The 27,827-nt window shown below is 46.4% G+C and overlaps 2 protein-coding genes across 2 annotated transcripts in view; both read right to left on the reverse strand.

Moving 5' to 3' along the window:
- Window positions 1-354: 354 nt before the first annotated feature.
- On the reverse strand, window positions 355-18,055 carry RUSF1 (RUS family member 1). The gene is made up of 15 exons (XM_066570205.1): window positions 18,003-18,055; window positions 16,033-16,121; window positions 13,708-13,785; window positions 12,732-12,846; window positions 10,958-11,003; window positions 10,638-10,670; window positions 9,466-9,571; window positions 8,760-8,861; window positions 7,909-7,979; window positions 6,899-7,137; window positions 5,613-5,670; window positions 4,704-4,774; window positions 2,200-2,361; window positions 1,286-1,363; window positions 355-544 (listed from the first exon to the last, which is right to left on the reverse strand). The coding sequence occupies exons 1-15, from the start codon at window positions 18,016-18,018 to the stop codon at window positions 447-449; spliced, it is 1,362 nt and encodes a 453-aa protein (XP_066426302.1). The 5' UTR covers window positions 18,019-18,055; the 3' UTR covers window positions 355-446.
- A 740-nt stretch (window positions 18,056-18,795) lies between these two features.
- The window catches only part of LOC136569838 (E3 ubiquitin-protein ligase BRE1B-like), a gene marked incomplete at its 5' end in the record, with an annotated part of 28,280 nt that continues 19,248 nt past the window's right edge, over window positions 18,796-27,827 (reverse strand). The window contains 5 exons of the mRNA XM_066570202.1: window positions 18,796-20,573; window positions 21,962-22,063; window positions 23,113-23,253; window positions 25,348-25,473; window positions 27,165-27,377. Coding sequence (XP_066426299.1) covers window positions 20,397-20,573; window positions 21,962-22,063; window positions 23,113-23,253; window positions 25,348-25,473; window positions 27,165-27,377 — 759 coding nt within the window. The remainder of the gene's footprint in view (window positions 20,574-21,961; window positions 22,064-23,112; window positions 23,254-25,347; window positions 25,474-27,164; window positions 27,378-27,827) is intronic.

Genomic DNA, 27,827 nt, shown 5'->3' on the forward strand with positions numbered 1-27,827 from the left:
TCCCCAAATTTCCCAAATTCCACCCAAAAACCCCAAATCCACCAAAATTCACCCAAATTTCCCCCAAAATCTCCCAAAGATGCCCCAAATCCTCCCGGAATTCCTCAAAATCCCCAGGAATTTTCCAAAATCCCCCAAATTTCACCCAAACTTTTCCTAAACCTCAAAATCCTCCCCAATTTCCCTCCCAAAAAACTCCCAAAAATTCTCCTGAAAATTCACCAAAATTTTCCCCAAAAGCCCCCAAAATTTCCCCAATTTTCCCCAAAATCCCCCAAATTTTCACTGAAATTCCCCCCAAATTCCCCAATTCCACCCCAAAACATCCAAATCCACAAAAAAAATCCACCAGAATTCCATAAAATTTTTATTTTTTAGGTCCATTTCCGCCATTTTATGCCCAAAGTGGGCGTGGTCTCGCTGAGGGGAGGGGGGCGTGGTTTCCATCAAAAGGCGTGGCCTGACTGTGGCCCCGCCCACTCCAGCCGCCATTCGTCCACGGCCAGGAGGGGGCGCCGAGTGTCCCAACCCGCGGCCTCCAGTCCTGCGGGGGGCGCCATGACAGTGAGAGGCCAAACCGGAAGTGGCACCGGAAGTGACAAACCCGGAAGTGCCAGACCCGGAAGTATCAAACCGGACGTGTCAAACCCGGAAGTGTCAAACCCGGAAGTTACAGGAGCCCCAAATTTCCACTGAAATTCCCCATTTTAACCATCAAAAAACCCCCCAAAAAATCCCATTTTAACCACAAAAGAAGCCCCAAAAATTCCCAAAACCCCCTAAAAACATTCCCAAAATTATCAAAACATTTCCCAAAATCCCCCAAAAATTCCCAAAAAGGTCCCCATTTCTCATTCGAAAAATCCCCCAAATTCCCACAAAACCAAGTTTTACCAAATCTGTGATGATTTCACCCCAGAATTCCACAAATTTTATCCAAGTTCAGAAAATCCGCCTAATATTCCCCAAATTCTCCTCAAATCCCTCCCAGAATTCCCAAATCCACCCAAAATTCCCGGATTTGCAACCCGGAAGTGCCTCCGGAAGTGACGCCATTAGAAAAAAACCCGGAAGTTACCTGCCGGAAGTGACTTAGGGACAAAAAACAAAAACAGGAAGCAGGAAGTAAAAACCGAAAGTGAGGCAGGAAGTGACACAATCACCAGAACAGGAAGTGAAAAGCCCGAAAGTAGTTTGAGCATAAGAAAACAAAACCGGAAGTAGGAAGCAGAACCCGGAAGTGAACCGGAAGTGGGGGTTTCATGGCGATTTTTGGGGCACCAACCTCGCAGGAGGGCGGGGCCGAGGTCCCGGAAGAGCCGCGAGGTCTCGGCCAGGACCCCCCAGGGAACCGCGCCCGGCGCTGGGGGAGGGGAGGGGCCCCGGGTCAGACAAAAAATGGACAAAATTCCTCAAATTCACCCCAAAATTTACCCGGAGTTCCCAAATTTTCCACCCACAAAATTTACCCGGAATTACCAAAATTAGCCCTGAAATCACCCCAGAATTCCCAAATCTCCCCCAAAATTTCCTGTCAATTCCCAAAATTCCCCAAAAATCCCCCAAAAAATCCCATTTAAACACCCAAAAAAATTCCCAAAAAGTTAAAAAAAATTCCCCCAAAAAAATCCCATTTTAACCCTCAAAAATTTCCCCAAAAAATCCCCAAAAATTACCCAAAAATTCCCCCAAAAAATCCCATTTTAACCCTTAAAAATTTCCCCAAAATTCCCAAAAAATTCCCCAAATATCCATTTCAACCCTTAAAAATTTCCCCAAAGATTCCCAAAGAATTTCCCAAAAATTCCCCCCCAAAAAATCCCATTTTAACCCCCCAAAAAAATTCCCAAAAAATTCCAAAAATTTCCCCCCAAAAATCCCATTTTAACCCTCAAAAAATCCCCCAAAAAATCCCATTTTAACCCCAAAAATTCCCCAAAAAATCCCATTTTAACCCCAAAAATAATCCCCCAAAATTCCCATTTAATTCCCCAAACAATCCCGTCGTTAACCACCAAAAATTCTGCAAAAAAAATCCCATTTCAACCCCCAAAAATCCCATTTTAACCCCAAAAAACCCCCCCAAAATCCCATTTTAACCCCCAAAAATCCCCCCAAAAAAAATCCCAAAAAATTCCCCAACGCCTCCAAAATTCCCAAAAATTCCAAAAAAATCCCAAATTTCCCAGAATTCCTCACGGCAGCTCCAGATTTTTCTTTGCAGAGGCTCCAATTTCTGTCCCAGGGGCGTCCCCGGGTCCAGGTTGGGTCCCAGGAGCTGCTCCAGGATCAGGGCCTGGGCACAGCCCAAAATTTGGGCTTCAGGGGGGGCCCCGCGGCGCAGCCCCACCCCCACCCAGCCTGGGGAGAGAAAAGTTTGGGATCAGCGACATTCCTGAAAAAATTGGGGTGAAAATGGTGAAATTTGGGAAAAAAAATGGCAAAAAAAGGCCAAAAAATGGCCCAAAAATGGCGAAAATCTGAGAAAAAATGGCCCCAAAATGGCCCAGAAATCTGAGAAAAAATGGCCCCAAAATGGCGAAAATCTGAGAAAAAATGGCCCCAAAATGGCGAAAATCTGAGAAAAAATGGCCCCAAAATGGCCCCAAAATGGTGAAAATCTGAGAAAAAATGGCCACAAAATAGCCCAAAAATGGGGAAAATCTGAGAAAAAATGGCCCAAAAATGACCCAAAAATCTGAGAAACAATGGCCCCAAAATGGCGAAAATCTGAGAAAAAATGGCCACAAAATGGCCCCAAAATAGTGAAAATCTGAGAAAGAATGGCCCAAAAATGGCCCCAAAATGGGGAAAATCTGAGAAAAAAAAGGCCACAAAAATGACCCAAAAATCTGAGAAAAAATGGCACAAAAATGGCGAAAATCTGAGAAAAAATGGCCTAAAAATGGCCCAAAAATCTGAGAAACAATGGCCCCAAAATGGCGAAAATCTGAGAAAAAATGGCCACAAAATGGCCCAAAAATGGTGAAAATCTGAGAAAAAACGGCCCAAAAATGGCCCAAAAATGGCGAAAAGCTGAGAAAAAACGGCCCAAAAATGGCGAAAAGCTGAGAAAAAATGGCCCAAAAATGACGAAAATCTGAGAAAAAATGGCCCAAAAATGGCAAAAATCTGAGAAAAAATGGCCCAAAAATGGCAAAAATCTGAGAAAAAATGGCCACAAAATGGCCCAAAAATCTGAGAAAAAATGGCCCCAAAATGGCCCAAAAATGGCGAAAATCTGGGAAAAAATGGCCCCAAAATGGTGAAAATCTGAGAAAAAAAGGCCACAAAATGGCCCAAAAATGGTGAAAATCTGAGAAAAAATGGCCACAAAATGGCCCAAAAATGGCGAAAATCTGAGAAAAAATGGCCCCAAAATGGTGAAAATTTGCTCCAATTTCACCCAAAAATTGACCCAAAATTCACCTAAAATTGACTCAAAAATCACCCCAAATTAACCAAAAATTCACAAAAATTCACAAAAAAATCACCCAGAAAATCACAAAAAATTGACCCAAAATCCACCCAGAATTCATGAATAATTCACAAAATATTCACCCAAAAATTACCCCAAAATCACCCGAAATTCACTCAAAGTTCACCAAAAAATTCATCCAAAAAAGCACAAAAAATTCACCAAAAATTCACACAAAAAATTCACCAAAATTCACTGAAATGTCACAAAATTTTTCCCAACATTTGCCCAAAATTCACCCCCAAATTTTGGGATTTGCTCCACAAATTTCAGAATTTTAAGGTCCCTTTTTTTTCCCCAAACTTTGGGGTTTTCCCCCAAAATTTTTGATTTTCCACCCGGAATTTTTTCACTTTTTTTCCCCCCAAATTTTGGAATTTTGGGTCCTTTTTTTCCCCAAAATTTCTATTTTTTTCTGTTTTCCCCAAATTTTGGATTTTTTTCCCTTTTCCCCACAAAATTTTTCATTTCCTCCCAAAAATTTTGGCTTTTCCACCTGAATTTTGGGATTTTTTTGGGTCTTTTTCCCTCAAATTTTGGAATTCTTGGGTTGCTTTTCCCCCAAAATTTTGGAGTTTTTTTCCTTTTCCCCCAAATTTTGTAATTTTTTCCCTTTTCTGCCTAAAATTTTGGAGTTTTCCCCTGAAATTTGGGAATTTTTTTGGTTCATTTCCCCCAAATTTTGAGATTTTTCCACACAAATTTTAGAATTTCAGGTCCCTTTTTTCCCAAAAATGTTGGAATTTTTTTTTCCTTTTTCCCCCAAAATTTTGGAATTTTTTCCCCAATTTTTTTTATTCTCCATCCAATTTTGGAATTTTGGGCTTTCTTTTCCAAAAATTTCTAATTTTTTTCTTTTTCCCCCAAAAAATTTTCATTTCCTCCCAAAAATTCTGCATTTTCCACCTGAATTTTGGGGCTTTTTTTCTGGGTCTCTTTCCCTGAAATTTTGGCATTTTCCTCCCAAATTTTGGAATTTTTTGTGTCCTTTTTCCCCCAAAATTTTGGATTTTTTTCCCCAAAAAAATTTTGGATTTTCCACCCAAATTATGGAGTTTTTTAGGGTTCCCTTTCCGCCAAATTTTGGAATTTTGGGTCCCTTTTTATCCCAAAATTTCAGAATTTTTTTCTTTTTTTTCCCCAAAATTTTGGATTTCTTTCCTTTCCCCCCCAAATTTTGTCATTTTTTCCCTTTTTTCCCCCCAAATTTTGGATTTTTCCCCACCTTGGGAGGGGCGGATGACGATGATGTAATCGGGGCTCCCACATTCCAGAGCCTTCCGCAACTCGGCCTCGCTGAAAAACGGGACAAAAAAATCCCAAAATTGGTCAAATTTTAAAAAAAGCCACAAAATTCCTAAAAATTCACACAAAATTCAGAAAAATCCCCACAAAATTCATAAAAATTCCCACAAAATTCCCCAAAATTTAAAAAAAAAATCCCCCAAAAATTCCCATTAAATCCCCTCAAAATTCTCACCAAATTCTCCTAAAATTAATTTTTTTTTAAAATTCCCCCTAAAATTTTCCCCAAATTCCACAAAATTCTCTCAAAATATCAAAAAAAATCCCCCCAAAATTCCCCCTAAAAGAATCCCACAAACCCCCCCAAAATTCTCAAAATTCTCACAAAATTCCCACAAAATTCCCTGAAATTTCTCACAAAATTCCAAAATAATTTCCCCAAAATTCCCACGAAATTCCCCAAAAAATCCCTGAAATTTCTCAAAAATTCCCTCCAAAAATTCTCCCAAAATTCCTCAAATTCGGCCCAAAAATTGCCCCCAAATTTCCGACAAAATCCCCCCCAGAAATCCCAAAAATTCCCCCAAAATTTCCCCTTAAAAAATCCAAAAAAATCTCCCAAAATTCCACCAAAAATCCTCAAATTCTGCCCAAAATTCCTACAAAATTCCCACCAAAAAAATCCCCAAAATTGCCCAAAAATTACAAAAAAAATTCCCAAAATTCCCCTCAAAAATCCCCAAATTCCCCCAAAATTCCCCCAAAAAATCCCCAAATTCCCCCAAAAAATCCCCAAATTCCCCCCAAAGAATCCCAAATTGCCCAAAGTCCCCAAATTTACCCCAAAAATCCCCAAATTTTCCCAAAATATTCCCAAAATTCCCCTCACCTGCTCACCAGGTGCTCCAGGGGCGCCCCCAGGTGGAGCCGGAGGCGGGACCCGAACCCTGAGGGAGGGAGGGGAGGGGCAATGACGTCATCAGGGTGCGCCCGGGGTGGTGACGTCATCCGGGTGCGCCCGGGGTGGTGACGTCATCCAGGTGCGCCCAGGGTGGTGATGTCATCCAGGTGCGCCCAGGTGACCCCAAATTCCCCAAAATCTCCCTCAGGTGACCCCAAATTCCCCAAAATCTCCCTCGTGTGACCCCAAATCCCCCCCAGGTGACCCCAAATCCCCTCCAGGTGTCCCCAGGTTCCCCCAAAAACCTCCCCAGGTGTGTCCAGGTGACCCCAAATCCCCCAGGTCACCCCAAATTCCTCAAAATCTCCCTCAGGTGACCCCAAATCTTCCTCAGGTGACCCCAAAATCTCCCTCAGGTGACCCCAAACCTCCCCCTGGTGACTCCAGGTGTGTCCAGGTGACCCCAAATCCCCAAAAATCCCCCCCAGGTGACCCCAAATCCCCAAAAATCCCTCCCAAGTGACCCCAAATCCCCCCCAGGTGTGTCCAGGTGACCCCAAATCCCCCGAAATCCCCCCGAGGTGTCCCCAAATCTCCCCCAGTTGTCCCTAGAACCCCCCAGGTGACCCCAAATCCCTCCCAGGTATGTCCAGGTGTGCCCAGGTGACCCCAAATCCCCCAAAAACCTCCCCAGGTGTGTCCAGGTGACCCCAAAAACCTCCCCAGGTGTGTCCAGGTGACCCCAAACCCCCCAAAATCTCCCCCAGGTGACCCCAAATCCCCTCAGGTATCCCCAGGTGTCCCCAAATCCCCCCAGGTGACCCAAACTCCCCCCAGGTGACCCCAAATCCCCCAAAATCCCCCCCAGGTGTCCCCAACCCCCCCCAGGTGTCCCCAGGTGTCCCCAGGTGTCCCCAGTCCCCCCCAGGTGTCCCCAAAACCCCCCAGGTGTCCCCAGGTGTCCCCAAATCCCCCGAAATCCCCCCCAGGTGACCCCAAACCCCCCCAGGTGTCCTCAGGTGACCCCAAATCCCCCCCAGGTGTCCTCAGGTGACCCCAAACCCCCCCCAGGTGTCCCCAACCCCCCCCCAGGTGACCCCAAATCCCCCCAGGTGTCCCCAAAACCCCCCAGGTGTGTCCAGGTGACCCCAAATCCCCCGAAATCCCCCCCAGGTGACCCCAAACCCCCCCAGGTGTCCCCAGGTGTCCCCAGGTGTCCTCAGGTGACCCCAAACCCCCCCCAGGTGTCCCCAGTCCCCCCGAGGTGCCCTCACCTGGCAGCAGCGGCTCCCTGGGATTCACCTGCTCGGGCCTTGGCACCTCCAGCTTGACCCCGCCCATTCCTGTCCAAGCCACGCCCCTTTCCCCTTTGGCCCCGCCCCCTCGCAGGGCCCAGCCAATGGCGAGGCGGAGGCGGGGCCTGTTCAGGGAGGTGAAATTGAGGGAGCCAATGGCGGCCAGGTTGGAGCCCAGGTGAGCGGCCATGAGGAGAACCAGGGTGGCCCAGGTGAGCCTGGACAGGCGAGGGGGCGTGGCCAAGAGGATGGACACGCCCACTTGTTAATAGGTCACCCCCATATAGGAATAAGCCACGCCCACCTAAGCTGGGGGAGCCCAAACATCACCTGGGTGGGATCTGAGGCCACGCCCACCTCACCTGGACCACGCCCAGGTGAGCCTGGACAGGTGAGGGGGTGTGGGGGCGTGGCCAGGTGAGGACAGCCACACCCACTTGCTGTTAGGCCACGCCCAGTTAGCCACACCCAACTCACTTGGGAAAGTTCAACTCACACCTAGGCCACGCCCACTGCCTGATAGGCCACGCCCACTTACAAATAAACCACACCCACCTCACCTGAAACACCTTCAGCTCTTTTAGCCCCTCCCCTTTTCCCCAAGCCCTTCCCCATTCCCAATTAACCCGTTTAAGCCCCTCCCCTTTAAGCCCCACCCACTCTTAAGTCCGTCTCATTAAAACCCCGCCCACTCCCAAGCCCCTCCTTTTTAAGGCCCTCCCACTTCCCAACCCCATTTGAAGCCCAGCCCCTTTTCAATCTTAGGCCACGCCCCTTTCTCCCAAAGCCACATCCACCACTTGAAGCTCCTCCCCTTATAAGCCACGCCCCCTTTCCCTTTAATTAGGGGATTTCCCCCTTTTAAATAGGCCCCGCCCCACCCCTTTTAAGCCCCGCCCCTTTCTCCCTTTGGCCCCGCCCCTTGTCCACATACATTGGGTATGCCCGCCCCTTTTTAAGCCCCGCCCCCTTTAAGCTCCGCCCCTTACCATGGCCGCCCGTCCAATAGTGGGAGGAGCAACAGCGACAGCAACAGCCCCGCCCCATTCACCAGCGTCTCCTGCCCAGTACAAACCAGTATGGACCAGTATAAAGCAGTCCCTCCCAGTGCCCTCCCAGTCCCGCCTGGCTGCTGTCCTTGGCGGCCATCTTGTTTTACGTTATTTGGCCGCCATCTTGGATTGCCAGCTCACTTACTGCTCTAAACCAGTATAAACCAGTATAAACCAGTATAAACCAGTAAAAACCAGTAAAAACTTTCTCAATCCCCTCCCAGTCCCCTCCCAGTGCCCTCCCACTCCCACCTGGCTGCTGTCCTTGGCGGCCATCTTGGATTGAGTTATTTGGCCGCCATCTTGGATTTGTAGCTTACCGCTCTAAACCAGTATAAACCAGTACAAACCAGTATAAACCAGTAAAAACCCATCCCAGTCCCCTCCCAGTGCCCTCCCAGTCCAAACCAGTGCTCCCAGTCCCACCCGGCTGCTGTCCTTGGTGGCCATCTTGGATTACGTTATTTGGCAGCCATCTTGGATTGCAAGCTCACTGACCACTCTAAACCAGTACAAACCAGTACAAACCAGTATAAACCAGTATAAACCAGTAAAAACTCATCCCAGTCCCCTCCCAGTGCCCTCCCAGTCCCACATGGCTGCTGTCTTGGGCAGCCATATTGGATAACTCACTTGGTGGCCATATTGGATTATGTTATTTGGCCGCCATCTTGGATTGCTAGCTCACTTACCACTCTAAACCAGTACAAACCAGTATAAACCAGTAAAAACTCATCCCGATCCCCTCCCAGTGCCCTCCCAGTCCAAACCAGTGCTCCCAGTCCCACCTGGCTGCTGTCCTTGGCGGCCACGTCGGCCACGTTGTCCCTCCGGGCCTGGTGCACGGCCAAGGCTGCCCTGGTGGCGCCGCCGGCCACGCCCACCACGCACTGCGACCAGTACAGACCAGTATGAACCAGTATGGACCAGCACAAACTGGTTTAAACCAGTTTAAATGGAAAAAAATGGTATAAACCAGTATAGACCAGTATAAACCAGTTTAAATGAAAGAAACTGGTATAAAACAGTAAAAAACAGTATAAACCAGTTCAAATCAGTTTGAATAAAATAAACCAGTGTAAACCAGTATAAACCAGTATACAGACGTTTAGGCCTTAGTCTGACTCCCAGTCCCTCCCAGTATAAACCAGTAACCTCCCAGTCCCCTCCCAGTCCCCTCACAGTCCATCCCAGTATAAACCAGTAACCTCCTAGTCCATCCCAGTTCCATCCCAGTTTGTCCCAGTCCATCCCAGTCCCCTCCCAGTTTGTCCCAGTTCCCTCCCAGTTTGTCCCAGTTCCCTCCCAGTCCCTCCCAGTTTGTCCCAGTTTCCTCCCAGTCCCTCCCAGTTTGTCCCACTTCCCTCCCAGTTCCCTCCCAGTCCATCCCAGTATAAACCAGTAACCTCCCAGTCCATCCCATTTCCCTCCCAGTTCCCTCCCAGTTTGTCCCAGTTCCCTCCCAGTTCCATCCCAGTTCCATCCCAGTCCCACCCTGGCCGCGGCCGCCATGACCAGGAGGGCGGGGCCAAGGCTCAGCCAATGGGGAGCGAGGATTTCCAGCACCAGGGCGACGTCATTGAGAAGATCCGCCACGAACCTGGGAGGGGAGGGGGGCGGGGCTTGCCCTTATTTGGAGTTGCGGGCGTGGCCTGCCCATATATGGCCGTGGAAGGGCGGAGCTTTGGGGTTTGGCGCCATATATGGTAAGGGAGGGGCGGGGCTTAGGTGGGAGTGGCCGTATATGGTAAAAAGGGGGAGGGATTGAGGTGAGGATGACGGCGTGGCCTGTCCATATATGGCAAAGGGGGGGTGGAGCTTAAGCTGTGCTGCCATATATGGCAAAGAAGGGGTGGGGCTTAAGGATGGCAACCTATTACCATATATGGAAAAGAGGCGTGGCTTAGGCTCTGTATAATATACCGTGAAGGGGGTGGAGCTTGAGGTCTGCTGCCATATATGGAAAGAAGGGGCGGGGCTTAGGAATGTAACCAATAACCATATATGGAAAGGGGGTGTGGCTTAGAACCAATGACATGTTTACGGCAAAGGGGGTGGAGCTTAAGCTCTGCTACCATATATGGCAAGGAAGGGGCGGGGCTTAAGAATGGCAAAATATTGCCATATATGGAAATTGGGCGTGGCTTAGGCTCAGCGCCATATATGGCAAAGGGGGTGGAGCTTACGCTCTGCTACCATATATGGTGAGGAAGGGGTGGGGCTTAAGGTTGACATTCAATTACCATATATGGAAAGGGGGTGTGGCTTAGGCTCTGTGCAATTTATGGCAAAGGGGCGGGGCTTAAGCTTTGCTGCCATATATGGCAAGGAAGGGGTGGGGCTTAAGAATGGCAACCTATTACCATATATGGAAAAGGGGCGTGGCTTAGGGTCACCGCCAAATATGGCAAAGGGGGTGGAGCTTAAGCTCTGCGTCCATATATAGCAAGGAAGGGGCGGGGCTTAAAGATGGCAACAAATTACCATATATGGAAAAGGGGGTGTGGCTTAGGCTCGGTGCCCTATATGGTAAAAGAGGTGGAGCTTAAGCCCTGCTGCCATATATGGAAAAGGGGGCGTGGCTTAGAGACAGTGCCATATATGGGGAAACAGGGTGGGGCTTAGGTGGGTGTGGCCTTGTGTGGGAAAAAGGGGTGGGGCCTCACCGCCATTGCTTGGCCTCGCAGTCCAGGTGGCTCCTGGGGGAGGGAAACCAGTATGGACCAGTATAAACCAGTATGGACCAGTATGGACCAGGTGGGGCCTCCCAGTAATGTCCCCCAGTCCCTCCCAGTATAAACCAGTTCCTCCCAGTTGATTCCCAATCCCCTCCCAGTATGGACCAGTGACGTCCCAGTTCGTCCCAGTTTATCCCAGTTTGTCCCAGTTCCCTCCCAGTCCATTCCCAATCCCCTCCCAGTCCCTCCCAGTATAAACCAGTTTATCCCAGTATAAACCAGTTTGTCCCAGTTCATCCCAGTCTCACCCTTGCAGCCACACGAAGCCGATCCTGGTGAGGATCCCGACCCCGTCTGAGGGAGAAAATGGGGAATTCTGGGAATTCTGGGAATTCTGGGAATTCTGGGATGGAATTTGGGGAATTCTGGGAATTCTGGGATGGAATTTGGGGAATTTGGGGAATTTTGGGATGGAATTTGGGGAATTTTGGGATGAAATTCCTGGAATTCTGGGAATTCTGGGATGAAATTTGAGGAATTTGGGGAATTTTGGGATGGAATTTGGGGAATTTGGGGAATTTTGGGATGGAATTTGGGGAATTTGGGGAATTTTAGGATGAAATTCCCGGAATTCTGGGAGGGAATTTTAGGAGGAATTTTGGGGAGAATTTGGAGACGGAATTTGGGATTTTGGGATGGAATTTTTGGGGATTTTAAAAATTTGGGGATTTTGGGGATGGAATTTCTGGATTTCTGGGAATTTGGGAGAGAAATTTGGGAAAGAAATTTGGGAATTTTGGGGTGGAATTCCAGGATTTTCATTTGGCCTTCTGAGATTTTTTGCAGGAATTCTGGAATTTTGTTTGAATTTGGGAATTTTGGGATGAAATTTTCAGGAGGAATTCTGGGAATTTTAGGATGGAACTTTGGGATGAAATTCTGGGATTTTGGGAATTCAGGGAATTTTGGGGAGGAATTTTGGGATGGAATTTTGGAAATTTTGGGGTGGAATATTTTGGAATTTTGGGCTCAGAATTCTGGGATTTTTTTAAGGGATTCCAGGAATTTTGGGGAATTTTGGGATGGGAATTTTAGGAGGAATCCTTGAAATCCTGGGAATTTTGGGATGGAATTCTGAGAATTTGGGAATCCTGGGAATTTTGGGCAGAAATTCCACAATTTTTCTGGAAAATTTGGGAATTTCGGGCTCAGAATTCCAGGATATTTTTGGAAAATTTGGGATTTTTGGGGTGAAAATTCCATGATTTTTTTTAAGGAATTCCAGGAATTTTTGGGGGAATTCGGGACAGAATTTTGGGGGAAGAACCCTTGGAATTCTGGGTGGAATTTTTGGAATTTCGGGGAACTTTTGGGGGAATTTTGGGGAAATTTTTGGGGAATTTTGGGGAATTTTTTGGGGAATTTTTTGGGGAATTTCTGGGGGAATTTTTGGGAGAATTTTTTGTGGAATTTTTTGGGAATTTTTGGGGAATTTTTTGGGGGATTTTTTTGGAAATTTTGGGGGAATTTTTTTGGAATTATTTGGAGAATTTTTGGGAATGTTGGGGAATTTTTTAGGGAATTATTTGGGGAATTTTAGGGAAATTTTGGGGGAATTTTTGGAGAATTTTTTGGGGAATTTTGGGGGGAATTTTTGGGGGAATTTTGGGGGATTTTTGGGGAATTTTTGGGGATTTTTTTGGGGGAATGGGGAATTTTTGGGTAATTTTGGGGAATTTTTGGGGGGAATTTTGGGGAAATTTTTGGGGAATTTTGGGGGAATGTTTGGGGAATGTTTGGGGAATTTTTAGGAATTTTGGGAATTTTTTTTGGGAATTTTTGGGAGAATTTTTGGGAATTTTTGGGGAACTTTTGGGGGAAGTTTTTGTGGAATTTTTGGGGAAATTTTGGGGAATTTTTTTTGGGGAATTTTTGGGGGGAGTTTTGGGGAAGTTTTTGGATTTTTTTTGGGAATTTTTGGGCAATGTTTGGGGAATTTTGGGGAATTTTTAGGGAATTTTGGGGAATTTTTTGGGGCATTTTGGGAGGAAATTTTTGGGAATTTTTTGGGGGTGTCCCCACCTCGGATCAGCCAGGTCAGAGCGGCCCCGGTGACGGAGGCGGAGCCGTCGCCGACCCCGACGGCCTCGAGCACGGCCCGGGCAGAGAGAGAGGAACAGAGCGAGGAGCAGAGGGCCTGGAAACCAGTACGGACCAGTACGGACCAGTACGGACCAGTAGGGACCAGTACGTACCAGTATGGACAAAAAAACCCCCGTAAAAATCCATAGAAATCCATAGAAACCAGTATGGACCAGTATAAACCAGTACGGACCAGTAGGGACCAGTATGGACCAGTATGGACAAAAAAAACCCCGTAAAAATCCATAGAAACCAGTTTGGACCAGTGTGGACCAGTATGGACAAAAAAACCCAACCAGTATAAACCAGTATAAACCAGTATAAACCAGTCCAAACCAGTACCTGCAGCCCGTCCCAGTCCATTCCCAGTATAAACCAGTCCAAACCAGTCCAAACCAGTCCAAACCAGTCCAAACCAGTCCAAACCAGTCCAAACCAGTACCTGCAGCCCGTCCCAGTCCATTCCCAGTATAAACCATTCCCTCCCAGTACAAACCAGTCCATTCCCAGTATAAACCAGTATAAACCAGTATAAACCAGTATAAACCAGTATAAACCAGTACCTGCAGCCCGTCCCAGTCCATTCCCAGTACAAACCAGTATAAACCAGTACCTGCAGCCCGTCCCAGTCCATTCCCAGTATAAACCACTCCCTCCCAGTATAAACCAGTCCATTCCCAGTATAAACCAGTCCATTCCCAGTATAAACCAGTCCAAACCAGTATAAACCAGCATAAACCAGTACCTGCAGCCCGTCCCAGTCCATTCCCAGTACAAACCAGTATAAACCAGTACCTGCAGCCCGTCCCAGTCCATTCCCAGTATAAACCACTCCCTCCCAGTATAAACCAGTCCATTCCCAGTATAAACCAGTATAAACCAGTATAAACCAGTATAAACCAGTATAAACCAGTACCTGCAGCCCGTCCCAGCACTGGTAGGCGCCGTAGTCGGGGCTGACGCTCTCGGGGAAGCCCTGGGGGAGCAGCAGCCGCTGGGAATTCCCAAAATTCCCCAAAATTCCCGAAATTCCCGGAAAAATTTGGGGGGAAAAAGAGGAAAATGTCAATGGGGGAGGGGAAAGGAGAGGAAATTCCTAAAAATTCCCCCAAAAATTCCCCGAAATTGGTAAAAATTCCACAAAATTGCCCCCAAAAATCCCAGAAAATTAAAAAAAAAAAAAACCAGAAAATTTCCCCAAAAATCCCCAAAAAATCCCCCAAAAATCCCCCCCAAAATTCCCGAAAAATTCGAAAAAAAATCCCACAAAAATCCCACAAAAAATAAAAAAATCCCCCCAAAATTCACCCCAAAATCTCAAAAAAATCCCCCCCAAAAATTAGAAAAACGATCCCCAAAAATTCCCCTAAAAATTCCCAAAAAAATATAAAAAATTCACCCAAAAAATCCCCCAAAATTCCCCCAAAAAAATCCCCCAAATCCCCACAAAATTAAGAAAAAAAATTCCCAAAATACCCCAGAAAAAATCCACAAAAAATCCCTGAAAAATCTCCCAAAATTAAAAAAAAATTCCCAAAAAAATCCCCACAAAATTCCCCATAAAAATTTTGGAAATTCCCTCAAAAATTCCCCATAAAATCCCCCAAAAAAATTCAAAAATCCCTCAAAATTCCCCCCAAAATTCCCCAAATCTCCCCCCAAAATTCCCGCCAAAAATTTCAATAAATTCCCCCAAAAATTTTTTAAAAAATCCCCCAAAATTCCCCCCAAAATCCCCAAAAAATTCCATTTATTCCCCCCAAAACCCCCCCAAAAATTCCCAAAAAATTCCCCAAAAATTCCCAAATCCCCCCAAAATTCCCCATAAAAATTTCAAAAAATCCCCCAAAAATCCCCCAAAAAATTTAAAAATTCCCCCAAAAATTCCCCATTAAATCCCCATAAAAATTTTAAAAATTTCCCCAAAATCCCCCAAAAAATCCCCCAAAAATTCCCCATAAAATTTTCAAAAAAATCCCCCAAAATCCCCCCAAAAATTCCCCCAAAAATTTTTAAAAATTTCCAAAAAATTCCCAAAAATTCCCCCCAAAACTTCCCCATAAAATCCCAAAAAATTTTTAAAAATGCCCCCAAAATTTCCCCAAAAATTCCCAAAATCTTCCCCCAAAAATTCCCAAAATCTCCCCCCAAAATTCCCCATAAAAATTTCAATAAATTCCCCCAAAAATTCCCAAAAATTTTTTAAGAAATCCCCCAAAAATTCCCCATAAAAATTTCAATAAATTCCCCCAAAAATTCCCAAAAATTTTTTAAGAAATCCCCCAAAAATTCCCCCAAAATTCCATTTATTCCCCCCAAAACCCCCCAAAAAAATTCCCCAATCCCCCCAAAATTCCCCCAAAAAATTTTAAAAATTTCCAAAAATTCCCCAAAAATCACCCCAAAAATTCCCCATAAAATCCCAAAAAATTTTTAAAAATCCCCCAAAAATTTCCCCAAAAATTCCCAAAATTCCCCATAAAAATTTCAATAAATTCCCCCAAAAATTCCCAAAAGTTTTTTAAGAAATCCCCCAAAAATTCCCCCAAAAATTCCATTTATTCCCCCCAAACCCCCCCCCAAAAAATTCCCAAAAAAATTCCCCAAAAATTCCCAAATCCCCCAAAAATTCCCCTAAAAATTTTTAAAAAATCCCCCTAAAAATTCCCCATAAAAATTTTAAGAATTCCCCCCAAAAATTCAAAAAAAATTAAAAAAAAATCCCCCAAAAATTCCCCATAAAATTTTCAAAAAATCTCCCCAAAATTCCCCATAAAAATTTTAAAAATTCCCCCTAAAATTCCCCCAAAATTCCCCCAAAAAATCCCCCCAAAAATTCCCCATAAAAATTTTTAAAATTCCCCCAAAATTCCCCATAAAAAATTTTAAAAATCCTGAAAAATTACCCCCAAAATTCCCAAAAATCCCCCAAAAATTTCCTCCCAAATTTCCCCAAAATTCCCAAAAATCCCCTCAAAATTCCCCATAAAAAATTCAATAAATGCCCCCAAAAATTCCCCATAAAATCCCCAAAAATTCTCCCCAAAATCAACCCCAAAAATTCCATTTATTCCTCCCAAAACCCCCAAAAATTCCCCCCAAAATTCCCCCAAAAATTCCCAAAAAATTCCCAAAAAATTCCCAAATCCCCCCCAAAGTTCCCAAAGCCCCAAAGTTCCCAAAACCCCTCGAAATTTTGGGGAAATTTTGGGAATTTTTGGGATTTTTGGGATTTTCTCACCGTGGCCGCTCGGCGGAGCCGCCCCCGAGGGTCCCCCCGGGACTGGGGAACCTCCAGGGAACCCCAAAAACTGCGGCACAAAACCGGGGCTGCAAATTGGGGAAAAAAGGGGAAAATTTAGGAAAAACTTGGAGAAAAATGAAGGAAAATTTGGGCAAAAATTGGGGAAAATTTGGGCAAAAATTGGGGAAAATTTGGGCAAAAATTGGGGAAAATTTGGGCAAATTTTGGTGAAAAAATTTGAATTTTTTTGCATTTTTTGGTGATTTTTAAGGAATTTTTTTTCAATTTTTTTTGGATTTTTGGAGAATTTTTATTGAGAATTTTGGGGGATTTTTTTTTTAATTTTGGGGAATTTTTTGGAATTTTTTGGGGGCCTTTTTGGGGAAAAATTGGATTTTTTTTTGGTTTTTTAAAGGTTTTTTTCTGATTTTTGTTGAATTTTTTTTTTTTTTTATTTTTGGGGATTTTTATGGGAATTTTTGGGGATTTTTTTTTTTGAAAATTTTGGGATTTTTTGGGGGATTTTTTTAGGGATTTTTTGGGGGAAATATTTGGGATCTTTGGGGAAAAAATGGAAATTTTTGGGGATTTTTTGGGGGATTTTGTGAGGATTTTTGGCCACTTTTTTGTGATTTTTGGGGAGGTTTTTGAGAATTTTTATTGGGAATTTTGGTGATTTTGGGAAAATTTTTGAGAATTTTTATTGGGAATTTTGGGGGATTTTTGGGGAATTTTTTTTAATTTTTGGGGTAAATTTTGGAGATTTTTTTTGTTGAATTTTTTAAAAAAATTGGGGATTTTTTTTTCCAATTTTTTTTGGACTTTTTTTCAATTTTTGAGGAATTTTTGGTGATTTTTTTGGGGGATTTTTTCAGGAATATTTGGGGTTTTAAAAAATTTTTGATGGAATTTTTGGGATTTTTTAGGGGAATTTTAAGGAATTTTTCTACAATTTTTTGGGATTTTTGGAGAATTTTTATTGAGAATTTTTGGGGGATTTTTTTTAATTTTTGGGGAATTTTTTGGAAATTTTTTGGGGCTTTTTTGGGGAAAAATTGGATTTTTTTGTTTTTTAAAGGGTTTTTTTCTGATTTTTTGTTGAATTTTTTGGGATTTTTTAGAGGATTTTTATGGGAATTTTTGGGGATTTTTTGGGGGATTTTTTTTTTTTAGTTTTTTGTAGATTTCTTGGGATTTTAAAGAGAAAATTTTGGGGGATTTTTTGGGGGGAATGTTCTTAATTTTTGGACTTTTTAATGAATTTTTTGCAATTTTTGGGGGATTTTTTGGGAAAAAATTGGATTTTGGGGGGATTTTTTTTGTGATTTTTAAGGAATTTTTTTTTACTTTTTCGTGATTTTTTGAGAATTTTTTCTTTATTTTTAGCGATTTTTTATTGATTTTTGGAGAATTTTTGGGAGATTTTTTATTACTTTGGGAATTTTTGGGATGATTTTGATTTTTTAGGGATTTTCTGAGTGATTTTTTGGATTTTTAGAAAATATTTTGCGATTTTTTTGGGGGGGATTTTTGTCTTTAATTTTGCAGAATTTTGGGGGGAATTTTTTGGGGATTATTTTAGGAATTTGGGGGATTTTTTGCGAATTATTTGGGATTTTTTTTAAGACTTTTTGAGTGATTTTTTTTATTTTGGGGAAATTTTGGGGCTTTTTATGGGTTTTTTGGGGGGGGATTTTTTTTTTTGGAATTTTTAGGGAAATTTTGGGGATTTTTTTGTGATTTTGGGGCTTTTTTTGTGATTTTGGGGGAAATTTGCGGTTTTCGCGACCGATTTTAGGTGAATTTGAGGCGATTTTGGAGCTCTCGGGGTCGATTTTCGATAATTTTGGGCTGCCGGATTCGATTTTTGGGGTCTCCAGGCCGATTTTGGGGCATTTTTGGGCGATTTTGGGGCATTTTTGGGCGATTTTGGGGCATTTTTGTGTCTCCCCCCCTTCCCCCGTTACCCTCCGGCGGCTCCATTGGCACTTCCGGTCTCGGCACTTCCGACTTCCGGTGTTTCTATGGTAACGGAAGGAGCCGCTCTGGCCACGCCTCTTCCGCCTCTCTATGGTCACGGCGGAGCCGCTCCGGCCGCGAGGCCTCCGGAACTCGATGGTAACGCAGGAAAATTACCCAAAACCCCCAAAATTCACCCCAAAACCCCCAAATTTCGCCCCAAAACCCAAAATTCTTTCAAATCCCACCCAAAATTCCCCAAATCCTGAATTTTCCGCCCTGGGTTTTGGGATTTTTGGGGTCCTCCATGGCCCAAATTCCCTTTAAATCCCCCCCCTCGCCAAAAATTCTGAAATTTAACCCCAAAAAATCCCAAATTCTCCCCCCAAAATTCCAGAATTGCCCCAGAAATTCGGGAATTGCCCCAACTTTCCTCCGATTTCCAAAATTTTACCCCAAATTCCACTGAATCACCCCAAAGTGAACCCGGAGTGACCTCAGGACGCTCTCAAATGACCCCAAAGTGACCCCAAGTGACCCCTGAGTGACCCCCAAGCCCCCCAAATGGCCCCAAGATGACCCCGAGTGACCTCAAATCCCCCCAGAGTGACCCTAAGTGACCCCAAAATGACCCCAAAATGACCCCAGAGTAACCCCTGAGTGACCCCAGGACCCCGAAAATGACCTCAAGTAACCCCAAAGTGACCCTAAGACCCCCACATGACCTCAAGTGACCCCCGGCTGACCCCTGAGTGACCCCTGCCCGGCCCCTCCCCCACAGACTCCACTGGTCTCCATGGCAACGGTTCCGAGCGATTTTATTGGCTGGGGAAAGGGGGCGGGGCCACAGAGAGGTCAAAGGTCAAGGATGGAAAAGAGAGGGGGTCAAAGGGTGGGGGAGGGGCGGGGGTGGACACTGAGTGACCAATGAGTGATCGGGGTGGCCAAAATGACCAGGGGTCACTTTGGGGTGGCCTTAGAGTGACCAAGGGTGGCCTTGGAGTGACCAGGGGTCACTTTGGGGTGACCAGGAGTGACCCGGGATGGTCAAGAGTGACCAGTGGTCACTTTTGAGGTGGTCAAGGTGACCAAAAGTGACCAGTGGTCACTTTGAGGTGGCCTGGGGTGGTCAGTGGTCACTCTGGGGTGGTCAAGGGTCACTTTGGGATGGACCAAGGGAGTCAAGGGTGGCCTGGGGTGGCCACAGAGTGACCACGGGGTGGCCACAGCGTGGTCTGAGATGGTCAGTGGTCATCATGAGTGGTCACCGGTGATCACAGGTGGTCATTGGTCACCAGGGATGGACACAGAGTGACCACAGGTGGTCATTGGTCACCAGGGATGGACACAGAGTGACCACAGGTGGTCACTGGGGGCCGTGGTCACCAAGGATGGACACTGAATGACCATAAATGGCCATAGGTCATCAAAGGATGGACATTGGATGACCATGAGTGGTCACTGGTGGCCGTGGTCACCAAGGATGGACACTGAATGACCATGGATGGTCATTGGTCACCAAAAATGACCACAGATGACCACACATGACCATGGGTGGTCATTGGTGGCCGTGGTCACCGAGGATGGACACTGGATGACCATGGGTGGTCATTGGTGGCCGTGGTCACCAAGAATGACCATAAATGACCATGGGTGACCACAGATGACCACAGGTGACTGCAGATGACCACAAATGACCATAGGTGGTCACTGGTGGCCGTGGTCACCAGAAGATGGACATTGAATGACCATGGATGGTCACAGGTGGCTGTGGTCACCAAGAATGACCACAGATGACCACAGATGACCATGGGTGGTCACTGATGGCCGTGGTCACCGAGGATGGACATTGAATGACCATAGATGGTCATTGGTGGCCATGGTCATCGAGGATGGACATTGGATGACCATGGGTGGTCACAGGTCACCAAAGATGGACATTGGATGACCACGAGTGGTCATTGTTCACCAAGAATGACCACAGATGACCACGAGTGGTCACTGGTGGCCGTGGTCACCGAGGATGGACATTGGATGACCATAGATGGTCATTGGTGGCCGTGGTCACCAAAGATGGACATTGGATGACCATAAGTGGTTAATGGTCACCAAGAATGACCACAGATGACCACAGAGGACCATGGGTGGTCATTGGTGGCCGTGGTCACCAAAGGATGGACATTGGATGACCATGGGTGGTCACAGGTCACCAAAGATGGACAGTGGATGACCATAAGTGGTCATTGTTCACCAAGAATGACCACAGATGACCACGAGTGGTCACTGGTGGCCGTGGTCACCGAGGATGGACATTGGATGACCACGGATGGTCACTGGTCACCGAGGATGACCCCAGGCGACCGCAGGACGACCGCTGGCCACCACGCGATGGCCGCCGGCCCTCAGCTGATGTAGACGCGGTGGAAGTCGTGGGCGCCGAAGGCCGCGTTGCACTTGGGGCACTTCCTCTGGCGCGTGTCGTAGCGGCTCTTGACGCACTCGAAGCAGAAGACGTGGAAGCACTTGGTCAGCACCGCGTCCTTCTTGCGCGCGTTGCAGCACGGGCACGTCAGGCGGGCCTGGCCGCAGGGGGGACAGGTGGTCAGCCAGGGTCATGGTGGTGGTCAATGGGTTGGTTGAGGTTGTTAGGGGTCGTTAGGAGACAAACGAGGTGGTTGGAGGTCAGTCAAGGTCAAGAAAGGTCAACCAAGGTCATCAATGGTCAACCGAGGTCAGTAAGGGTCATAGATGGTCAACCAAGGTCGTCAATGGTCAGCCAAGGTCAATCAAGGTCATCAATGGTCAGCCAAGGTCATCAATGGTCAACCAAGGTCAATCAAGGTCATCAATGGTCAGCCAAGGTCAATAAAAGGTCATTAATGGTCAACCAAGGTCATCAATGGTCAACCGAGGTCAATCAAGGTCATTAATGGGCAGCTGAGGTCGTCAATGGTCAACCAAGCTCATCAATGATCAATGAAGGTCAATCAGGGTCATTAATGGTCAACCAAGGTCATCAATGGTCAGCCGAGGTCATCAATGGTCAGCCAAGGTCAATCAAGGTCATTAGTGGTCAGCCAAAGTCATCAATGGTCAACCAAGGTCAATAAAAGGTCATTAATGGTCAGCTGAGGTCGTCAATGGTCAACCAAGGTCAATCAAGGTCATTAATGGTCAGCCGAGGTCGTCAATGGTCAACCAAGCTCATCAATGGTCAATGAAGGTCAATCAAGGTCATTAATGGTCAACCAAGCTCATCAATGGTCAGCCAAGGCCAATAAAGGTCATTAATGGTCAACCAAGGTCATCAATGGTCAGCCAAGGTCAATCGAGGTCATCAATGGTCAGCCAAGGTCAATAAAGGTCATCAATGGTCAGCCAAGGTCATCAACGGTCAACCAAGGTCATCAATGGTCAACTGAAGCGACCCAAAGTCAACCAAAGTTCTCTAAAGTCACCCAAGGTCCCAGAAGCTCCACCCAAGGTCCCTCAAGGTTCCTCGAGGTCCCAAGAGGTTCTGGGAGGTCCCAAGAGGCCCCAAAAGCTCCCAAAAGCTCCACCCAAAGTTCCTTAAGGTCCCGGAAGCTCCACCCAAGGTCCTGGAAGCTCCACCCAAGGTTCCTCAAAGTTCCTTGAGGTTCCTCGAGCTCCCAGGAGGCCCCAGAAGGTCCTGGAAGCTCCACCCAAGGTTCTCCAAGGATCCTTGAGGTCCCAAGAGGTTCTGAGAGGTCCCAAAAGCTCCACCCAAGGTTCCTCGAGCTCCCAGGAGGCCCCAAAAGGTCCCAGAAGCTCCACCCAAGGTTCCTCGAGGTCCCAAGAGGTTCTGGGAGGTCCCAGGAAGCCCCAAAAGGTCCTGGAAGCTCCACCCAAGGTTCCTCAAGGTTCCTGGAGCTCCCAGGAGGCCCCAAAAGGTCCCAGAAAGTTCTGGAAGGTCCCGGAAGGTTCCGGAAGGTTCCGTCAGGCTCACCCGGTACTCCTTGATCTCCTCCTGCAGGATCTGGTCGGCGTCGGCGTAGACCTCGACCTTGCGCTGCTTCTCCAGCTTCCGGCGCAAGCGTGACAGCTCCTCCTGAGGGCAGGGACGGAATTGGCCAGAATTCCCCAAAAATATTCCCCAAAAAGACCCCAAAAATATTTCCCGAAATTTCCCAAAAACCTCACAGATTATTCCCCAAAATGGCCCCAAAAACGGTCCCAAATTATCCCCAAAACCCCCAAAATTTCCTAAAAAATTTCCAGAAATTCCTCAAAAATAAATTCCCCAAAAATGCCCAAAAAATGCCCCAAAAATCCCCCGAGAACTTAAAGAAAAATGTCCCAGAAATTCCCCAAAAAAAGCCCCCAAAAAGATCTCAAATAATTCCCAAAACCCCCAAAATTTCCTAAAAAATTTCCAGAAATTCAATTCCTCAAAAAAAATCCCCCCAAAATTCCCAAAAAATGCCCCAAAAATCCCCCGAAAATTTAAAAAAAGATGTCCCAGAAATTCCCCAAAAATATCCTCACAAAATCCCCCCAAACTCCATAAAAAAACCTCGTGAAAGTTCTTAAAATATCCACCTAAAATTCCAAAAAGAATCCCCAAAATTCCTCTAAAATTCACACAAAAATCCCCCCAAAAATTCTCTAAAATTCACAAAAAATCTGCAAAAATTGAAAAAAAGTTCCCCAAAAAATTCCCCAAAAAATTCCCCCCAAAATGATCCCAAATTATTCCCGAAAATATTCCCAAAAATATTCCCCAAAATGGTCCCAAATTATCCCCAAAACCCCTAAAATTTCCTAAAAAATTTCCAGAAATTCCTCAAAAAAAAAAAAATCCCCCAAAAAGCCCCAAAAAATGCCCAAAAAATTAAAAAAAAAGTCCCAGAAATTCCCCCCCCCAAAAAATCCCCCAAAACCCACTAAAAATTTCACGAAAGCTCCTAAAAAAATTCACCTGAAATTCCAAAAAAAAAGAAAAAAAAAAAATCCCCAAAATTCTCAAAAATCCCCTAAAAACTTTTGAAAAAATTTGGGGGAAAATTTCTCAAAAAAAAAAAAAAAACACACCCAAATTTTTTAAAAAACCCCCCAAAAACGTCCCTAAAATTTGGGGGGGAATTTTTTGGCTCTCACCTGGGCCCTCTTGAGGCTCAGGGACTCCTTGTCCTTGGCCGCTCGGTTCTCGGCCGCGCACACCTGGAGCTCCCGGAGCCGCGCCTGGACGTGCTCGCCCTGCGCGCGCAGGTCCTCGGCCAGCTGGGCTGCCTCAACGGCCTGGGGACGGGGACACGGCTGGGGACACACCTGGGGACACACCTGGGGTACACCTGGGGACAGCTGGGATACACCTGGGGACAGCTGGGGACACCTGGGCACACCTGGGGACAGCTGGGTATGGCTAAGAACAACTGGAGCACACCTGGATACACCTGGGATCCATTGGGATACACCTGAGACACACCTGAATAAACCTTACACCTGAAATACACATGAGTTATCTGGGATACACCTGGGCACACCTGGGATACACCTGGGCACACCTGGGATACACCTGGGCACACCTGGGCACAGCTCAGATCCACTGGGATACACCTGGGGTACTACCTGAGATACACCTGGGTATGGCTAAGAACAACTGGAGCACACCTGGATACACCTGGGATCCATTGGGATACACCTGGGGTACACCTGAAATACACCTGAGTTATCTGGGATACACCTGAGTTACATGAGATACACCTGGGATACACCTGGGTACAGCTAACAACAACTGGAGCACAGCTGGGTACACCTGGGATCCATTGAGATACACCTGGGATACACCTGGGCACACCTGGGCACACCTGGAGCTCCCGGAGCCGCGCCTGGACGTGCTCGCCCTGCGCACGCAGGTCCTCGGCCAGCTGGGCTGCCTCGACGGCCTGGGGACGGGGACACGGCTGGGGACACACCTGGGGACACACCTGGGGTACACCTGGGGACACCTGGGGTACACCTGAGATACACCTGGGCACACCTGAAATACAGCTGAGTAATCTGAGATACACCTGGGCACACCTGGGCACACCTGGGACACACCTGGAGTACACCTGAGATACACGGGGATATGGCTAAGAACAACTGGAGCACACCTGGATACACCTGGGATCCATTGGGATACACCTGAGATACACCTGAAATACACCTGAGATGCACCTGAGTTATCTGAGATACACCTGGGCACACCTGGGCACACCTGGGATACACCTGGATATGGGTAACAACAACTAAAGTACACCTGGATGGACCTGGATACACCTGGGCACACCTGGGCACACCTGGCTATGGCTAACAACAACTGGAGCACACCTGGATACACCTGAGATCCATTGGGATACACCTGGGACACACCTGGGCACACCCAGGCACACCTGAGATCCACCCAGACCCACCTGGGCACACCTGGGGGTACCTGGGACACACCTGGGACACACCTGAGCTCAGGTGGGGACACCTGGGGGTACCTGGGATACACCTGGGACACCTGAAATCCACCTGAGACCCACTCAGACCCACCTGGGGGGTACCTGGGACACACCTGGGACCCACCTGGGACACACCTGGGGGCACCTGAGCACACCTGGGACGCACCTGGGGACACCTGAAATCCACCTGAGACCCACCCAGACCCACCTGGGACACACCTGGGACACACCTGGGACCCACCCAGACCCACCTGGGACACACCTGAACACACCTGGGGGTACCTGGGACACACCCAAACCCACCTGGGGCACACCTGGGGGTACCTGGGGGCACCTGGGGGTACCTGTGACCCACCCAGACCCACCTGGGACACACCTGGGGGCACCTGAGCACACCTGGGACACACCCAGATGTACCTGGGACACACCTGGGACACAACCAGATGTACCTGGGACACACCTGGGGGTACCTGGGACACACCCAGACCCACCTGGGACACACCGGGGGGTACCTGAGCACACCTGGGACCCACCTGGGGGCACCTGGGACCCACCCAGACCCACCTGGGACACACCTGGGGGCACCTGAGCACACCTGGGACACACCCAGATGTACCTAGGACACACCTGGGACACACCCAGATGTACCTCGGACACACCTGAACACACCTGGGGGTACCTGTGACACACCTGTGACCCACCCAGACCCACCTGGGACACACCTGGGGGCACCTGAGCACACCTGGGACACACCTGGGAGTACCTGGGACCCACCCAGACCCACCTGTGCCACACCTGGGGGCACCTGAGCACACCTGGGACACACCTGGGACACACCTGGGACACACCCAGACCCACCCGTCCCCACCTGTCCCCAGGTGTGTCCCCCCCGCCCCGTCCTCACCTTCCTCTTGTGCAGCTCCAGGGCCTGCGAGCGCAGGCTCAGCTCCTTCTCCACGGCCCCCAGGGCGCTCTGCAGGCCCCGCTCCTTCTCCTCCAGCTTCTGCACCACCTGCAGCTGCGCCTCCACCTGCAGGGACCGCTCATTAATTGCTAATTAATGAATAATTAGTGAAATCGGGGCGTTAATAGCAAAAAAAACGACGGTTCTAGGTGAAATTAGGGGATTATTAGGCAATTATTAGAGCTAATTAAGGCCTAGTTAATCTCTTTGGGCTCCTGCACCACCTGCAGCTGCGCCTCCACCTGCAGGGACTGTTAATTAATTGGTAATTAATGAATAATTAGTGAAATTGGGGCGTTAACAGCTGAAATTAGGACATTAATAGCCAAAATTAGGCTGTTATTAGACAATTATTAGAGCTAATTAGGGCCTGATTGGTCATTTTGGGCTCCTGCCCCACCTGCAGCTGTGCCTCCACCTGCAGGAACCGTTCATTAATTAATAATTAAGCAATAATTAGTGAAATGGGGGCGTTAATAGCAAAAAAAATGGCGGTTCTAGGTGAAATTAGGCTGCTATTAGCCAATTATTAGAGCTAATTAAGGCCTAATTAATCTCTTTGGGCTCCTGCACCACCTGCAGCTGTGCCTCTACCTGCAGCAACCATTAATTAGTCAGTGATTGATTAATAATGAGTGAAATCAGCTTGTTAATAGCCAAAATTAGGTGATTAATAACCATTTTGGGGCTCACCTTGAGGGCCAGCACCTGCTCAGCCAGCTCATTAATATCTATTAGAACACTAATAAAACTTATTAATAGCTAATAAGCAACTAATAATGGCTAATGAAATCTAATTAATGACTAATTATTACTAATAGTAATTACTGATTATTAATAATTACTGACTAATGACCTTTTTGGGGCCTCACCTGGGCCTTGAGGGACAGCACCTGCTGGGCCACCTCATTAATATCTATTAGACTGCTAATAAACCCTAATAATAATTAGTAACTAATAACTCATTATTAATGTCAAATAAAATCTAATTACTATAAATTAATGATTAATGAACCACCTTTTTGGGGCCTCACCTGCTCAGCCCCCATTAATGGCTATCAGACCTCTAATAAACCCTATTAGACTCCTAATAAATCTAACTAATAACTAATAAATAGCTATTAATGGATACTAAAATCTAATTAATATTATTGTTTATCATTTAACAATTTAACAATATCTTTAATATCTTTATTAAAATATTAAACTGTATTAATATATAATATAATATATAATACATAATATATAATATGCATTAGTATTAATATTTATTAATATATATTATTTTATATTAATATTTTATTACTATAATGTAATATATATTATATATAATATATAAACATATATTTTATAATATATATGTTAAAATACATTAAAATACAATTTATTAATATTTAATAATTATTATTCGTCATTAATTAGTGACTAATTAACGACCTTTTCATAGCTCACCTGGGTCTTAAGGGCCAGCACCTGCTCGGCCCCCATTAATGGCTATTAGACCCCTAATAAACCCAAATAATAACTAATAACTAGCCATTAACGGCTACTAAAATCTAATTAATATTAATTAATGACTAATTAATGACCTTTTTGGAGCTCACCTGGGCCTTGAGGGCCAGCACCTGCTCGGCCCCCATTAATGTCTATCAGACCTATAATAAACCCAACTAATAACTAATAAATAGCCATTAACGGCTACTGAAATCTAATTAATACTAATTAATGACTAAATAACGACCTTTTCGGGGCCTCACCTGGGCCTTGAGGGCCAGCACCTGCTCGGCCAGCTCGTCCTTCTCCTCGCGCAGCAGTTTGTGGATCTGGTTGGCTTTGATGCGCTCCGACATCAGCTTGAAGTTGGCGTCGTCCTTCTCGCGCAGCTGCTGCAGCAGCCGCAGGTTCTGCTCCTGCATGTCCTCGAAGGCCTGGCCCGTCACGTCCATCTCCGACAGCAGCGCCTCCTCCTCCTAAAGGCACGGCAAGATGGCCGCCGTCAGCAGACGGAGTGACCCAGAGAGACAAGATGGCTGCCGTCAGTAATTAGAACAACCCAGAGAGACAAGATGGCCATCGTGAGGGGATGCAATAACCCAGAGAGACAAGATGGCTGCCGTCAGCAGACGGAGTGACCCAGAGAGCCAAGATGGCTGCCGTCAGTAATTTGAACAAGCCATAGAGGCAAGATGGCCATCGTGAGGGGATGCAATAAGCCATAGAGACAAGATGGCCGCCATCAGCAGATGGAATAACCCAGAGAGACAAGATGGCTGCCATCAGTAATTAGAACAACCCAGAGAGACAAGATGGCTGCCATCAGTAATTAGAACAACCAATAGAGGCAAGATGGCCATCGTGAGGGGATGCAATAAGCCATAGAGACAAGATGGCCGCCATCAGTGGATGCAATAACCCAGAGA

The sequence above is a fragment of the Molothrus aeneus genome, unplaced genomic scaffold (genome assembly GCF_037042795.1).
Source record: "Molothrus aeneus isolate 106 unplaced genomic scaffold, BPBGC_Maene_1.0 scaffold_271, whole genome shotgun sequence".
In the NCBI taxonomy this organism is placed as follows: Eukaryota; Metazoa; Chordata; class Aves; order Passeriformes; family Icteridae; genus Molothrus; species Molothrus aeneus.